Below are 16,981 nucleotides of genomic sequence, written 5' to 3'. Positions count from 1 at the left end.
ATCTACTTGCACTTTGACGTGCTTTCAAACTGCTAGGTTGGCGGGAGCGGGGACTGAGCAACTGGAGCTCACCCCATTGTAGGGATTCGAACCACTGACCTTCTGATCGGTTTAACCCACAGCGCCACCCGCGTCCCATCCAAATTATAGTAGCTATTTCTAAATTTGCACCTATACATATAAATTAGCACATACCAATATAATATAAATCTAGGACCTTTTTATGTCCTGTTTTTTGGTGTATGTGATGTAGTTCTTCGTTTTGAATGTAGAATTAGTGGCCACCCTATTTGTAACAAGAAAATAAAAATTCTATCTTACCATACAGAACTCTTGTAAGGACTACTGAAATAATGCACTTGAAGTGTTCTAAGCGTTTGAAATGAGCTATATCAGTGCGGAGAGACTCCAGGCTAGTTGGATCTCCTTTTTTCTTTTTCTAGAAACCCAAAGATCTACAAAGGCGCTGCATGCAAAATGTATACAGTTGGAATTAAAGAACAGAGTGTCTCTGTCATTCTGAGAGTAGGAATTCCGTTCCAGAGCTGAACTGCTTTCACAGTCGTTTCTCACAAAAGTGTGGTCCTGTTTAGTGTTCTTCATTTCTGCAGCCTTGTTTTGATACTTACATAGATACAGTACATACATATACAACATAATTTTATTTGTATGATGCCTTTTCGTTGTTAAAGCAAAGCTCAAGGCAGGTTACAACATAAAAGAAACATAATTATAAACATAAGAAAAGTCATCATAAACAATAAAGGTAAGGTAAAGGACTCCTGGACGGTTAGGTCCAGTCAAAGGCGACTGTGGGGCTGCGGCGCTCATCTCTCTTTCAGGCTGAGGGAGCCGGCGTTTGTCCACAGACAGCTTTCTGGGTCATGTGGCCAGCATGACTAAACTGCTTCTGGTGCAGCGGAACACCATGACAGAAATCAGAGTGCTGTTTCTCTTCCTGCTGGAGCGGTACCTATTTATCTACTTGCACTGGCATGCTTTAGAACTGCTAGGTTGGCAGGAGCTGGCACAGGGCAATGGGAGCTCATCCCATTGCGGGGATTCGAACCGCCGACCTTCTGATCGCCAAGAGGCTCAGTGGTTTAGACCACAGCACCACCATCCAAAAGCAAACAACCAACAATTTTCACATGAACAAAATCCACAACAGCATATAAAATAAAGATACAAAAAAGAAAAAAAATAATTAACAGCAATAACCTCCCAATTGTGTCCAATTTGGCCCTAAGAATGTTGGTCCAAAAACACTGATATGTGGAAATGTTGAAATTTGCTTTTACATAAAGGATATGGCGATCCTGTCCTAATATATTATTTCCTCTTCATACCCTGCTCTCTAGAGCAGCAAATGAGTCACTCGACGAACAGGCCAAAAGGGGTCACTTACTACATGGTGCTTTTGTGGGATTCACTTGTTGCCCTGCAAGTAACTGGAGAAACCGCTTAATGTCTATGCATTGCCTCAGCCATGGTTTGAGGGTCTTTTTCTTGAGTAGACTTTTGAGAGCCTGCCTAGGTGGGGTTCCCAAGTTTGTTTTAAGTGAGTTTAACACACACTAGAGCAGTTTCTATTTCCATGTTCATTTCTCCATTTAGGTTTGCTTCTTTTACTGTAGAATTGCAGAGGTTTTTCATTCTCTCCGCAACACTCTTCTTAGTATTCAGCACTGGTAAATAGATGTCACACTTGGCCAGACACTACTTGCATGAATTTAGGGGCACCTGGAGATACTGCCAGACAAAATGCCTCACCATCTTAACAATGCTCTTTAAAAACTAGCTGGGAAAAGGTGTGTTGTTGTTGTTGTTAAACAAATGGAAATAAGAAACCCTTGCTGATCCACTGTAAATAACCCAGAGATCTACTAGTAGATCCCAATCCACTGTCTCCCCCTCCCTAAGCTATATAAATACTGTGCTATTATTATGCTATTCAGTAACGCTTCCTTTAAACTCTTTAATAGACTGCTTTGATTTCCCTTTATTTGTATATTCCTTTAAACCCATAAGTCACACATGAGCAACAAACTAGCAGCTAGAACTCATAGGAATAAGTAGACAGATGTCTAAAATATGACACAGGTAAGCTTTGATTTGAATAATGCCACGGCTTAGTCATTTTGGATGGATGCCAGAAACGTTTCTGTCTTTAAACACTTTCAGTACTCTTTAGTCTGAACAGTTTTTGGCACTGTCCACAGCGACTTCCATGAGGTTAGCAAATAATGGCAAATGTGGCGGAGTATAGTAGGTTTCTTACTATGACAACCATAATGATCACCATGGACTATGCCTGCCACTCTCTTGTGTGGTGGCGTGAAATGAGTGCAGACTTAAATCTCAGGTCAGAGAACTTTGAGTGCCTTCTTTTGCAGAGTTTTTCCACATTAGGCATTTAGTGTGTAATTTCCATGCTTTGTTCACTTACATTTTTCAGAGCATCCATACAATACGGTCATCCTGCATTTTCCCTGTAGTTCTGTCTTTTCACAGACCATAGAAAAGCCCACTTTTCTTCTTCTTTATATGATCAGCACAATCTCCACAATTACAGATGCTTTTAGCACTGCTCATCTATCTTTTTAAAGGAATGGGGGTTCAACATGTACAAGGAAGTATCAAAGAGGTGAATCTACCACAGCTCAGCACACATTCATTATAACCCTTTTCCATTGTGATCTTTTATCACTTTATTCATTTTAATTATCTTTTAAGGACTGCTAAAAACCTATTTGGGATATATCTATATCAATTAAATGGAAGAATGTTATAGCGCTATCCAGCGGAGAGTGGTCCATTAGGGCAAATACCCCACCATCCTCAGTCTGTCAGCCAGCCATCATCTGCCTGCCTTCCGGGGGGGATGGCACTGGCTGCCAGCTTCCTCTTCCTTAATCTGAGTTGCTGTTAAAGAATTCAGCAGGTTAGGAGGATGGGGGCAAACCTAGAATCAGGTGGCTCCACCTGTAATTGGCTCTCACTCCACACATGTATGACACTACAGTGGTACCTTGGGTTACAGATGCTTCAGGTTACATACCCTTCAGGTTACAGACTCCTGACCCAGAAATAGTACCTCGGGTTAAGAACTTTCTCAGGATGAGAACAGAAATCATGCTCCGGTGGTGCGGCGGCAGCAGGAGGCCCCATTAGTTAAAGTGGTACCTCAGGTTAAGAACTGTTTCAGTTTAAGAACGGACCTCCAGAACGAATTAAGTTCTTAACCAGTACCACCAGTACCACTGTATAACGCTATTTAAAAAAGAAAAGTGGAAAAGCTCATTTCTGATCACCACCATTTTTAGCATCACCACTAATAGCAGTGTCAGCGACTGAGAAGGGTGTTTTTCCCAACTTTCTTTTTAAAATTTTGTTAGGAATCTTGGGAAACCAATTCATATTAGTGCTATAAGTCACTAATAAGGAGGCAGCCCAGGGTATTATTCCTCCATACACTCCTCTGCTGTGGGAGTAACCAAACCTGGCATACAGACTGATTGCCTCTTAAAGCCGAAGTCCGACTTTGCCAGTAATGCTTCTTTTCTTCTGTAATCCTGGTCTAAGGACTCATCTTGACCATGCTGGTGAGTTTTCTACCGTTGAAGCACTGTAGTGTTAATTACAGCACATAACAAGTTTGGGGTCGCCTTGTGATGCATGCAAACATACAGAACAGAACAGGAGAAGTGTTGGCTTTCCCTAAGCTCTTTTCATATGAAGCAATTGCCTTTCCCTTGAGACCTGGGCTAAGTGAACATTTCATATAATTAAAGGGGGGGGGGAATGATGTTTCAATACAGCTTTACAAACAGCAGGCAGTGAGTCTGCTTTCCCCTTTATCTGCAGTATTGGAAATGCCTCTTACAAGTCACTCGTGCCAATCATCTCCCTGCACTTCTTAACCTCTGGAGAGGCTATTACTAAGACTTCTATTGAAGAGAATGGGAATGAATGTTTACCTGAAAGAAAGAAAGAAAAAGAAACCCCAGCATTTCTGAGCCAGAAGAGCCTCAGGTGTAAACTGCACAGCTTGTGAAGTATGCAGCTAGTGTCTGAAAAAAAATATATCAAAATCCAGATCAAGGTTTAACAAATTGTACGCTGCCATACTGTATGTAAACAATCGTGTTTGGGTTGGAATGTGATCAAAGTGCTCGCACTCTGAAATGCCTGAAAAATGAGCAGGTCAATGCCTGGAAAACGTAAAACGCCTAAATGAAAATTTTGTTTTGGAGAGTGTTTAGCAGCTGGCCTTCTCCCAAGCCCCACCTGCTCTGCTGTGTTTCTGACTGAAATGTCAGGCAAGAAATGGGACCACCGCCAATAAGTAGCAGTCTGTGTTTTCGAAACTCAGCAATACTAACATTTACACAAGGAGGGAGGATTCTGATTTAAAATAATTAAGAGCCCAGATACAAAAGTTACTGTCAATCTTTACTCCAACTCTTTCACGTTGGGCACTTTTTGATGTGACATATTATTGTGTTCCTTTACTTTTGCTGTTGGCAAAATTTTGCAAAAAAAACCCAAACCCAAACCAACCCCACTATATCCCCTCCTCAAAAAAAAAAAGTTGTATTCTACTGCATGCTTCAAAAATTCTCACGGCTTCAAAAAGCTGGCTTTTTAATGAACATATTCAGTGTGATGGCACCTTAAAGAAGACACCACATGGTAGCTCTAACTCTACAAACCATGGAAAATCTGAGCTAGTCTTCCAGATTCCGTGGCAACAGTCGCCATCTTCTAAACCACAGCAGGCCTCATTGTTAACTAACCCTTGGTTAATGCAGTTTTGTGATTACATCTGTGGTGAACCTTTTGCTTTTTCTGCTGGATGCTAATAAACATTCTTCTTGTTTGCAGCCATTATTCTGATAGCTAATGAAATTCAGTGATTAGAATCACTCATCCCACATCTATGTTAGAAACAGTAAATTATGTGCAAAAGAAACCTCTTCCCCAATGCTCTTACTGCAGCATATTCTCCATAGCATAAACAAGAAGTTTCTAGGAAATGCTTATGCTTGTATTTTAGCAATGTCCAATGGGAAGAAGTTTCACAAAAGCGCAACAGATCCTGAAAGACATTTTCACACATTACAGAAACAAAAGGGGTCCTGAATTTCCACTCCCGGTTAGCCTTGTCTTTTTTGTAATGCTGGAAAGACATCAATATGTCTTCAGGGAAGGCTGGTCCATTAGGGCAAGTGCCCCACCAGCCCCATTTGGCACTCCACCAGCCCCCACCTGCCTGTTTTCTTACAACCCACCCAGGGGTTAGCTATGTGTGTTTCAGATTCCACCTCTTTAGCCTCCTTGTGGAACTGAGCAGGGAGGAAGATGGGGGCAACACTAGAATTAGTTCAGACTCCACCTCTGATTGGCCTCTGTGTCTTCTGGACCACCAGTCCCAAGAGGCACCAGCCAGCACTGTCTGTCTGATATCATCACAGTGAATATATGACCAGGAATCACTGCCTCTGAATGCAAGCCACGAGGGAACCACAGCCATGCAGAGGAGAATTGAAATAGAAAACATATATTTGAACCAGTACAATTGTCTATCTCTTGTGTGATTTCAAATAAAGTACACAATTCAGACCTGGGATACATTACATGGTAGGTATGTTTCAATATCAACTCTCCCCAAATTCAGGCTTCAGTCCATGTTGTAAGCAGTGGAAAAATGTGTTAAATTGCTCAGTGTACCCTAGGTAGACAAACGTTCAAACAGGCAAGATAATGAAAACTCGAGAGGAAATCCTGTTAAGCTCCTGTTAAGTTCTCCTTTGGCTGGAGAACACAATGGAGCCATGACCATGATCAACTAGTATTTCCATGAATCTGTTTCTAACCTTATCTGGAATAACTTCATCTGGTTAGAAACAATAAATCTTTGGAAGTACATTCAAATATAATCACGTGTGCAGTGCTTTTTTCTAAAAAGAATATGTTTAGGGGTACTCTCATTTTCTTACTCATATTGAAATACTGCCTCTCAATGAGGCCACACTTAGATTCACGAAATGTTTAGGGGTATGTGTATCCCTGCATCCCCCCAGAAAACACTGCACGTGTGAGATAATAATGTACTGGAATTTTTTTAATGAAAGTTAGGAATATGATATATACAATGTGGTGTCTGCATGACACAGATGTGTGTTAAAACCAGTTTGTAGTTTTCTCTCTATCCTACACACTCCCACACACAAACTCTGCAATGCTGTTACTTTTGTCTAGATTTCTTATGTGAAACTTTAGGTAAGTCAGTTGTATATTTTTCAGTAGATCTAACCTTGAACACTATTTCAGAAAATGCAGTACTAACATACAACTGGAGGAGACTTTAGCAGCCTCTATCTTAACTCAGCTGTCAAAAAGATAAATTTTCCTCATTCCAAAATCTCTTTTATCATTTATCACTTCGGTATTCTCAGCTCACGTTACCTACAAACAGAACTATGTATGATAAGAGTATATTTGTTGAATTGCTATTGGGGATATTTCTAGAGAAAAATAACTGAATGTTGCCAATATTCATTTATCTTTAAAATACCATTTAAGAGAGAGAGAGAAATGCAAGAAATCTTAGGATAGGGAAAGCCACAGAGAACTTGGTGAAGTTCATCCCCTGTGGTGAATATCCAGAAGGGACAGTTGGGCTAGTCTGCTGTGAAAACAGCAAAGCGTCATAAAGACTAAGAAATTGTGGAATAAGCTATTGTGGACTTGAGTCCACTTTTTCAGTGTCATCCACAGTTGGTTTAAATATGGGTGTTAACTTTTACCTTAGTTTTGTGGCAACTTTGATTGATTTGCGGAAGAGGGTGCTAAAAGTCTCTGCTCTCTATTCTTATGGCTTTTTATCCTAAATCTTGACTTCGACCAAACTGTCCTTCAGATAGAGGTCACCTTCAAATACAGCACTGTCTCCGTCTATGACAGAGAACACATGGCCCCTACATGAAGTAATCTTCAACCTGTGGGCTGTTTGTGGTCACAGCAGGGATTAGTGAATTATACTTAATACTAATTCATGCACAAGACCAGATGAAGGTTAAGACAGTCCTGCTTTGCCAGAAGAGGGGTTGGAAATTTCATAATATGAAAAGGGCACAATTCTCTCCCCAGTTCCCGACATTTCTGAGTTGTAATCGAAGGTTATAGGCTAAAAAATACCAGTGTGCCAAAGGTATAAACATTGTACAGTGACACTATGGCTAAGACCCAGAAAAAGCAGTTGGTATATGGAAATGATTCCTCTCTCCCCAAATCTGTTTTGGAAGCCCCAGAGCAAGCCATAGCTCATTATTTTAGACACCATAAAGTAATCAAATACTTTAACCTCCTTACAACCTAACCCATAACATCAGATTTTGGTCTTGTGTGCCAAACATTATATTATCTTTAGCGCTGGCGTGGAAGCTGCTGCCTCATTCCTTCCCACATTGCTTAGAAAATCTCTGAGGTGATGTCGTAGGATTCTGTCATTCCTTCCCACAACAGCTTCACACCTAATGGGAAGGAGCCGTGACGTGAGCTCTACCACATGACCTATATATGGGGATGTTACTTAGCTGTGTGGTAAGGACAGCTCTGCAACAGCTCCTAAGCCAATATCAGGAAGGGCCAAAGTTTTGGAAATGTAGAATGTGTTTTGGGACTCTGTGAAGTAAAGGTCTTCTGCAGTTGTGGAAATATCATTCCAGGGGTCCTTGTTTGCTTGAACTTGACATACAGAATAAAGAATTCTTGCTAGTGAATTATTCCAGGGCATGAGGAGGAGGCAGTTTATTAGGTATGTTACCTTCTTGATGTTCAAAAGATCTCATGCATCCATGCTTCTTTTGTAGAGGATTGTTATTCCTCCTAGTATTATCTGATGCACAGCTGAGCTTTGCCACTGGGCTCCCTTTAAAGCAAATGGCATAAAATTCACACTGCATATGGACTGTTGCTTTGTTCTTAGTCAACTAGAAAAAGTTTTTCTAAACCTCTTATATGTCTTGGCAACTCAGTTTTGTACAGACCTTTAAATGGTTGGGGGTATTTTGGTGGCCAGTGGTTTAATGAATGGACTTGATTGCACCAACTTTTATAGTACTGTATACACACTTAAGAATCAATGACGTTAGGAAAGTTAAGTTGAGAAAATAAAATGTGCATGTACTTCCAAAGTGGGAGTATTTAAAACTTTGTTCAGAGCTGCATAGTTTTGGCAGGCTGCCTGAATTAACTGTAAGAACTTCCTTTGAAGCCTCAGAACAGAAGCTCAGAGACAACTCCATAGAAAGAACGGCTGAATTTAATGTAACATGGAGAAGCAAGCTCAAAACAGCAAGAAGCAGCACCTTTACATTTCTGTCAAAAAAAGAAGTGACAAAGGGAGAAAAAAGTCTGAATTAAAGTGTTGTAATTTCACAATTTACTGCCACAGAGATTGCATTTTTTAGTCCCTGCCAATCACAGATCTGAGGGGAACAATTTGTCTGTATTGTTCATTTCATGTCATCAGTCCCCTTTTCTGTATCACACATCAATCAACATGTCCTTTCATTTCCATCATACAGTATCATTCAGTGTTCGTTTCTTCCTATTTTCTGCCAAGTAATTTTACTGTGCTATAGCTCACAGCCGAAGATTAGGAGCAACTCATTTTGGTGCATACGTCTTTACACTAGAAAACTCACAGATACTATTAAAACTTCCATGCATAAATGGAACCTTAGTACAGTAAGCAATTATTTACTTTTGGTATTGGGGTGGTGGTGGAAATAGATCTAAAGTGTGTGTGTGTGTGTGTGTGTGTGTGTGTGTAGCTTTATGGAGAAGCACACTTATTCTTTGTTCCATAAAATTGTGGGATTTATTTTTCCTAGACCCATCAGACCCACCAACCATAACGAAGTACATGAGAAATACATTTGAAAAATAAAGAACTCTGAGCTGAGTACGCCAACTTGCCCCAGCTATTGAGCAGCCCGGGGCTGCGTGTCATAAACATGCCATGCTCCCCAGTCAGGTATTTTCCCCCAATCCCTAGGTGCTTGTGAGGTAGAGCTGCCATATGTCTGGAATTTCCTGGATATAGCTGGGTTTTGGCTGTTATAAACAGTGTCCAGGCCGAAATATCTTAAATGTCCGGGAAAAGCCAGACGTATGGCAACCAATGTCGGCACTCTAGATTTTGGTGAATTTTCTTTTAAAATAGCTCAAAAACTTCCATTATTTTTGAGTTTTTGCAAGAAAAAGCTCAAGAACACTGGGCAAAACTCAGTAACTTTGGTGTCTGGATTTACACTTTTTGAAATATGGCAACCCTATGTGAGGACATATCCGAGGGCACAGGATTTTGTGGACCTGGCTCTCCATGGGTTCACCCCCAGAGGCCTTTTTTGTGACCAAGGGAACCTCTGCAGCTTCCCTTGCTCTGCCATGAGAGCTCCTATGGCAGCAGAGGGGAAAAGCAAGTGTGTGCATGGCATGCTGGGGGCAGATGGAGAGAAGTCAAAGCTGTCCTGTTTTCTGTGACCCCTCTGACAACAGGCCCACTCTGGAGCTGGTGTACTGCCACGGGTTGGCCCTTACCTGCCTTCGTTGGTCTGCCCTGTCTCAGACGTGAGTTAATAGCATTTTCTAGAACAGCAAAATCCTCCCCATTACTTGATATTATGATCATGTCATTACACTGTATGTAAGCTATTTTGTACCTGTAGGAACAGCGCATTGTCAGGAGCATCTTGAAGAGCACATGGTGCCTCTGAATTGATGCAGACATCACCATCAGTGCAAATTTCCCAAGTCTAGACAAGCCCTCAGGTTGTTTCAATGCACTGCAATTTCTCTGTGGAAAATCTCCCTTCACTGTCAGACACCCATTGTACAGGAGACATTCAGTCTGCAAATTATCTGTTTCCCCTCGAAACCATTGCACCGCAAAACAGTGTGACAACAACCAGATAGCCTGACAGGGTTTTGCTCTCTGTGTTCGTTAACTGATGGAGGTTGTGTTTGGTAAGATGCTGTTTATTGTCACTGGATTGCTCTGGCTATGGGAACGGAAGGTTACAGGCTGTATTTTATGAGGCCCAGCATGGGTTGTGTTGCATGCATGTATGTGTGTAATACAGAATATATCTTCTTTCTTTCTTTTTTCCTAGTAAAACTTGGGTTTGCTGTTTCCTAAGGAAGCACTTTGCCATTTAAAAATTCCCTTTAAAACATGTTTACAACCACTCCTTTGCCCTGTTTCAATAGTCATGAAATGAACACAGTCAATATTTTCCCCAAAACAAAACAAAACAAAACACTGGACTTTCTTTTAATCAAGATGATTCATTAACAGGTGGTTGTGAAGTGGGATCAGGTTTGCATTAAGATCTGTAGGGTAGCAAATTTCCAAACAATACAAAGGCTAAGATCCATAGAGCACTTACACCAAGACAGTCCTGCTGAATTTAATGGAACTATTTCACATGGCTGCCTCAATCATTAATTAAAAGCTTTGGGGCCACATAGCTAGTACAGTTGCTGTTAAGTTGTGGGTGAACATATCAGACGACACAGCTATTCTTCAAACCACTCTTGCTTATTCACAGGCCAGGACAGAACTGAACTGAAGGGCTCCGTCAGTCTTCTTATATAGATCAAATCAAATCAAATTTTATTAAACGGTCACAGACCAGATCTTCTTATATAGAGCTCCAGTACCACGTTACTGTAACAACTTTCTAAAACTATCCAATCACTGAACGTCACTTTCGATCCTTCATTTGCATAACTATCTACAGTATCCATCCAATCACTGAACGTCACTTTCGATCCTTTATTTGCATAACTATCTACAGTATCCCCCTGCTGGCCCAGGGTGAGAACTTCAATACATAACAGTTGCTGCTATTGTTCTCTAGAGCATCATCTATGTGTTGCTTTAAGGTAACATCAACAAAAAAGCGAGATCCACCCTGAGTGATTTGCAAACTAATTCTGATGGCAAGTGAACAAATGAAGGAATGGAATGGAATGGAAAGGAAAGGGGGAAAAAAGAAAAAAAAGGGAGTGGTACAGTTAGAATGGGATGGGTATTTGCAAATTACTTTATAGATAACTCACAAATAGATCCCTATTTAGATACAAAAATGAACTGTGTTTGGAGCAGATTTCCTGCAAACAGGAGAACCTGGAAAGCTTCAGTATTGTAAGGTTTCAGGATATTTTTATATGCTGCAGTGAAAACCCCAGGCTTAGTGTGTTGTACACATAAGGATATTCTGCTCACCTGCTCCTGCTTCCTTCGGTTCTGCTTATGAAATTCAAAGAGTTCTCTAAAGTACTGATAGGGATATCAATCACATTCCATATTAGGTTACTAGCAAAAGAGAGCCATTAGCTTTAATATGTAATAACTGTGCCATGAAGATAATAACATAAAATCCAAGAAATGCAATTTAGAAAGGCTTTCTGCTCCAGCCTTGTGACTTCAGAAAATCTTTTATAATCCTATCCCCAGAGTCACAGAAAATCTTGTTTGCGGTATTCTTTCAACTTTGTTGGGGGCGTCTTACTGCATCTCAGGCTCATCATCTGTCTCAATCTCTCCCCATATAGGCCTGCTCAAGCAGATAGTACTTAAATATATATTTTATTTTATTTATTTACTATATATATATAAAGCCACCCAATAACATTTGTTCTCTGGGTGCCTGTGAGCACGAAATGATTAAAAAATACAATTAAAAGCATAACATCACAAAATAGAAATTTGTAGCAGAAAAAAATCCAGTGTACAGAACAATGAAAGCAGGTAACTCTCAGATACAGGGGTCACATAACAGTGGTTCAGAACACTAACAACACAGGTTCTTAGGGCACATCACACCCAAGATGCTAACACTAAGAAGGTCCTCTCCCTGGTAGCCAGCCATTTCACTTCACTTAATGGGGGCACATAGAGTGGGGCCTCTGAAGAGGATCTCACATGGTACAGTAATGTTACCTTGCCCATATTTTTAATGGGACTCTCTCCCATTGACGTACTTCTATATCTGGGATTATGTCTGTGACTCTCTCCATGTCATCATCATAAACTGCACTGTTGAGTTTCACATGCTTCTCATTTTGCAATGGGCTGTCAGATGCAAAAAACATTTTGTGTTCTTATCCACCCTCTGTATGCTTAAGTGGGAATTTAGCCAAAGCAACAGTAAGTTGCTGTTAAAGGTAGGCTTTTATCTATCACATATTTTTTTTAATCCGTGCAGATTAAATTTGATCATGCATTTAACATAACGTCTAGCTTGGCTCATAGAAGCTATAAGTGCTTATCACTACAGTAGTACAGTAGTAATTTTAAAAAATTGAATTACAGAATTGTAGCTTCAGAATCTTAACTGGACTTTATTCCACAGTTGCTCTTTCATAGCCTGTAACTATTATCTGGGGAATTTGTTGCACTAACAGTTACTCCAGCTCTGTTTTTAATCAGCTGGAATGAAATATTGATGTAACCATTTAAGATCTGAAATCATTAACTGCAAACAATGGGATCCTTCTGCTCTCAGCTATATCAGCTACAGTAGTTTAAATATGGAGTAAGTTTACTGTAGCCACTAAAGTACTTAACTACTGATGCGTGATGCAATTTTGGGCCTTAGTTTCCATCTGTGGTGACGTTTTTGTCCACCTAGAATGAATAGCTATTGCTTAACATCAAAGATAACAACAAGAAGAAAAATAAACATGAGCAGGCACACTTGGACAAATTAAAAACTAGGTGGCAGCTGTTCAAGGGGTCGGGGAACTTGGTCTAAGACGATTCCACACTTCAGGATAATACAGTGGTACCTCTGGTTATGAACTTAATTCGTTCCAGAGGACCGTTCTTAAGATGAAACCGTTCTTAATCTGAGGTACCACTTTAGCTAATGGGGCCTCTCGCTGCCGCCATGCTGCTGGTGCACGATTTCTGTTCTCATCATGAGGTAAAGTTCTTAACCCGAGGTACTACTTCTGGGTTAGCAGAGTCTGTAACCCGAAGTGTTTGTAACCCGAGGTACCACTGTAGATAGTTTTTGATGACCACACTACAGTGATTACCCGTGGACTGAACAGATAGAATAAGAACTGCAAGATCACACAAAGGACCAGGATTCTGCTTTTCACAGTGGTCAACGAAATGCCTCTTAGCCATGCATGAAAAAAATTATTTGTACGCAGTTTATGGATTTCTGACAAATATTGCCTGTATGTGTGGAAGTTCCATTCTGTTATCCAGACTTTGGCTTCAATCCTAACCCAACTTTTCTGGAAGTAAACTCCGTTGAATTCAGGTAGTCCTGACTATGATTGCTGTTAAGTTTTTTTTGGCCTATTCTTTTAGAAAGCCCTCTCATAGCTAAACTACACATTACACTTAATTGTACTGTGCTGCTACGTGTCTAGTTTTTCTTTAATTACAGGCATATTGAGACTGCAGGACAGAGGGGGCTGAATTTAGGCAAAACCGGTGCAGCTGTAAGGCTTCAAAAGGAAGCTCCCCTTGGCAGCACCTTATCTTTTCCCTTACATGCTTTGGTTTGGGTTTGTTTGATTTACATGTGCAGAAAAATATCAGGGTAGCAAATAGAAAATATAGATCCTACTCTAGGAATTATGGCATTGTAAAGATTCACTGTGGCCCAATCCCATCACTGACCCATGAATTCTGAAGTATGTGTGTATATATTCAATGGATAGTTAGATATGTTGTTGTTTAGTCGTTTAGTCGTGTCCGACTCTTCGTGACCCCATGGACCAGAGCATGCCAGGCACTTCTGTCTTCCACTGCCTCCCGCAGCTTGGTCAAACTCATGCTGGCAGCTTCGAGAACACTGTCCAACCATCTCGTCCTCTGTCGTCCCCTTCTCCTTGTGCCCTCAACCTTTCCCAACATCAGGGTGTTTTCCAGGGAGTCTTCTCTTCTCATGAGGTGGCCAAAATATTGGTGTCTTAGCTTCAGGATCTGTTCTCCCAGTGAGCACTCAGGGCTGATTTCCTTAAGAATGGATAGGTTTGATCTTCTTGCAGTCCATGGGACTCTCAAGAGTCTCCTCCAGCACCATAATTCAAAAGCATCAATTCTTCGGCGACCAGCCTTCTTTATGGTCCAGCTCTCACTTCCATACATCACTACTGGAGTTAGATATAGTTGAGCAAATAATTGGTTTTAGTTAAGCAAATAATTGGTTTTTGTCAAAATCTAGAAATGGTAGATGGTAAAAGGCAAATGTCTTTTGTTTTCTGTTCAGATGTGACCTGTAATTCAAATAATTATAATCCAGTGTATCCCTGTGTGTGCGTTGTTGTTGTTTACTGCACCAAAGAATACAATATAATTTGCAATACAATATAATAGAAAAAGAGAAAATAAATACCTACCTTAAATGGGCCCAACAGTCTAGTCCTGTACAGATTTAGGTGTATCAAATTCTGCAGTTGTATCAGGTTGCATTTTTTCTAGTGAGCATAGATGGTTGTTTCCCATTTTCTTCCCCTATCTCACACACTTCCTGCGTAGGTTATGCGCATACAGATTGTGTGAACAGTTCCTTTGGAGCATAGATATGCCTACTCTAAAATTCACTTGTTTGCTAACATAAAGGGGAAATACATAGAAAACATGAAATAATATTCTTTGCAGGGCAGGTGATTCTGATTTTCCACGTAAGTTTCCACATGCATCTTAGACAGCAAGAACAAACTGACTTGACCTTCACAGCCTTTTTCTTCAATTATTTTAAAATCTCAGTGTGTTTCTATTGCAAAAGGGGAACCATTCTGTGGTTAATTTATCACCTGTGGTTTTCCATAACTGTTTCTCAAAGCCTCCTGGAGTAACTGTTTGTTTCACATATCAAAGGAAGTGAGATAAAATCTTGTTATGGTTTTATGTTTGTATTAAAATTTCTATTAACTCTCTTCCACAAGTGCAGCTTTAGATTAATTAGTTCTTCAAAGACCTTGAAAAGGTATTAATAAAAAAAATGGCTGGAGGAGAAAGGGGGTGTATTTCTCTAGATTTTATACTTTTCTTTTTCTTAAAGAAAAAATGCAATAGAAAATGAAGTATTTGAGGGGAATAGTAGCCACTGCCTGTTGTAATCTGTGCCTTTATGAAAATGTGGGGACTGTTGCCTAGATCAAGAGTGAGGCGCAATTCCAAATACTACCTAGCTCAGAATCTGAGGAATTTTCTACTAAAGCATTAGGAAATCTCTGTTTTTTATTTATTTAGGCTGTAACCCTACAGTTCGTTTCCTAAGCACTATAGGATTTACTTCAGAGTAGACATGGATATAATTGCACTCCCGCCAAACAGGCTCCTACCAAACTAACTTACAGGCAAGATAGTAAGTTACAATAAAAATGCAACATCATAAAAATGAAAGCATAAAGTATCATAAAAATAACTCGTGTGGCCTCAGGTTAATTTCTGATCCCTTCAGCTGTGCCGGCAAATGAAGATACCGGTTTGCATATGGCACAAATTGTATTCTCTTTTGCAAGTGAGGCAGAAGGCGGATGCACAAATAGCATGCCAGAAAGTCTTGGTGGCATCCCTACATGTACCGTATTTTTCGCTCTATAGGACGCGCATTGTTTTAGAGGGGGAGAACAAGAAAAAAATAATTCTCCCCATCTCTGCTCAGTGCCCCTTCAGTGAAGCGACAGGAGAAACGGAGCCCCTTCCATTTCTCCTCCCGCTTTGCTGAAGGGGCGCTGCGCAGCTCTCCCTCTCTGCCGAAACCAGGAAGCTCTGCCGAAGCTCTCCTGGCTTCAGCAAAAGGAGCCCAAAGCCTCCGGAGCGCAGTGGGAGCGCTCCCTCTGCGCTTTGGAGGCTTTGCGTTGCTATCGCTGAAGCCAAGGAGCCTGCATTCTCTCCATAGGACGCACACACATTTCCCCTTAATTTTTGGAGAGGAAAAAGTGTGTCCTATAGAGCGAAAAATACGGTACTTTATGAGAAAAGTGTTGGCAATGGGGGGAAAATGCAGCAGTTGTGTTTCCTTGATGGTAATTCAAAATGGAAACAAAGGTTCACATGAATGCAGCATTCTTTACATCCTGTATGTGAGACAGGGCTGTATTTATCTATAAAAAATATTTATATACTGCCAGCTCATATAAAATAACAAGGTAGGTAAAGGTAAAGGGACCCCTGACCCTTAGATCCAGTCATGGCCGACTCTAGGGTTGTGGCGCACATCTTGCTTTATTGGCCGAGGGAGCCGGCGTACAGCTTGTGGCCAATAAATGTAGCCAGCATGACTAAGCCACTTCTGGCAAACCAGAGCAGCGCACGGAAATGCCGTTTACCTTCCCGCCGGAGCGGTACCTATTTATCTACTTGCACTTTGACGTGCTTTCAAACTGCTAGGTTGGCAGGAGCAGGGACCGAGCAACGGGAACTCACCCCGTTGCGGGGATTTGAACCGCCAACCTTCTGATTGGCAAGTCCTAGGCTCTGTGGTTTAACCCACAGCGCCACCCGTGTCCCTGTTTATTGATATGTGTGTCTTAATGATGAAAATTTAAGCCTTATTTATTAGATGTGTATGTGTTTCTGCTGCTGCTGCTCTCATTCCAGACAGGAGATGTTTCTTTTGTTTTGTTTCTCTCTCTCCTCTCTCTCTCTCTCTCTCTCTCTCTCTGAAGGGTTCTTAGTATACTCCTCTGTATGTTTATGCTATATACCTGTTGGCTTATATGTTGTTCTGGTTTTATTGTACTTTTATTTTGAAATAAAACACAAAGCGCCTGGGAGGAAAGAACAGGACAAGGCTTCCATCTTTCACTTCTCAGGTTTGGATTTTGCATTACCTTATGTTCAGCTTTCAAGGAAATTGGGTGTTTTCTCCTGTGAGCTACTCTGAATTGTAGCGAATTTGATTGTATGTAATAGCTCCATTACTTGGGCAGC

The 16,981-nt window shown here is 40.8% G+C and overlaps 1 protein-coding gene across 4 annotated transcripts in view; it reads left to right on the top strand.

The window, feature by feature from the left end:
* Positions 1–16,981, top strand: part of KIF26B (kinesin family member 26B) — a 273,118-nt gene that overhangs the window by 50,660 nt on the left and 205,477 nt on the right. The window contains exon 1 of one of the 4 annotated variants that reach the window (XM_083432078.1): positions 11,892–12,004. The exons of the other annotated variants lie outside the window; for them this stretch is intronic. Within the exon in view, the coding sequence (XP_083288204.1) occupies positions 12,002–12,004 (3 nt within the window). The 5' untranslated portion in view covers positions 11,892–12,001. Of the gene's footprint in view, positions 1–11,891; positions 12,005–16,981 lie in introns of those variants that run through there. 4 annotated transcript variants of the gene reach the window in all.

Source organism: Podarcis tiliguerta, assembly GCF_965153285.1.
Source record: "Podarcis tiliguerta genome assembly, chromosome: 3".
Classification (NCBI taxonomy): Eukaryota; Metazoa; Chordata; class Lepidosauria; order Squamata; family Lacertidae; genus Podarcis; species Podarcis tiliguerta.
Note: the sequence above shows the minus strand (reverse complement) of the source record. Positions and strands in the feature narration are given on the sequence as shown.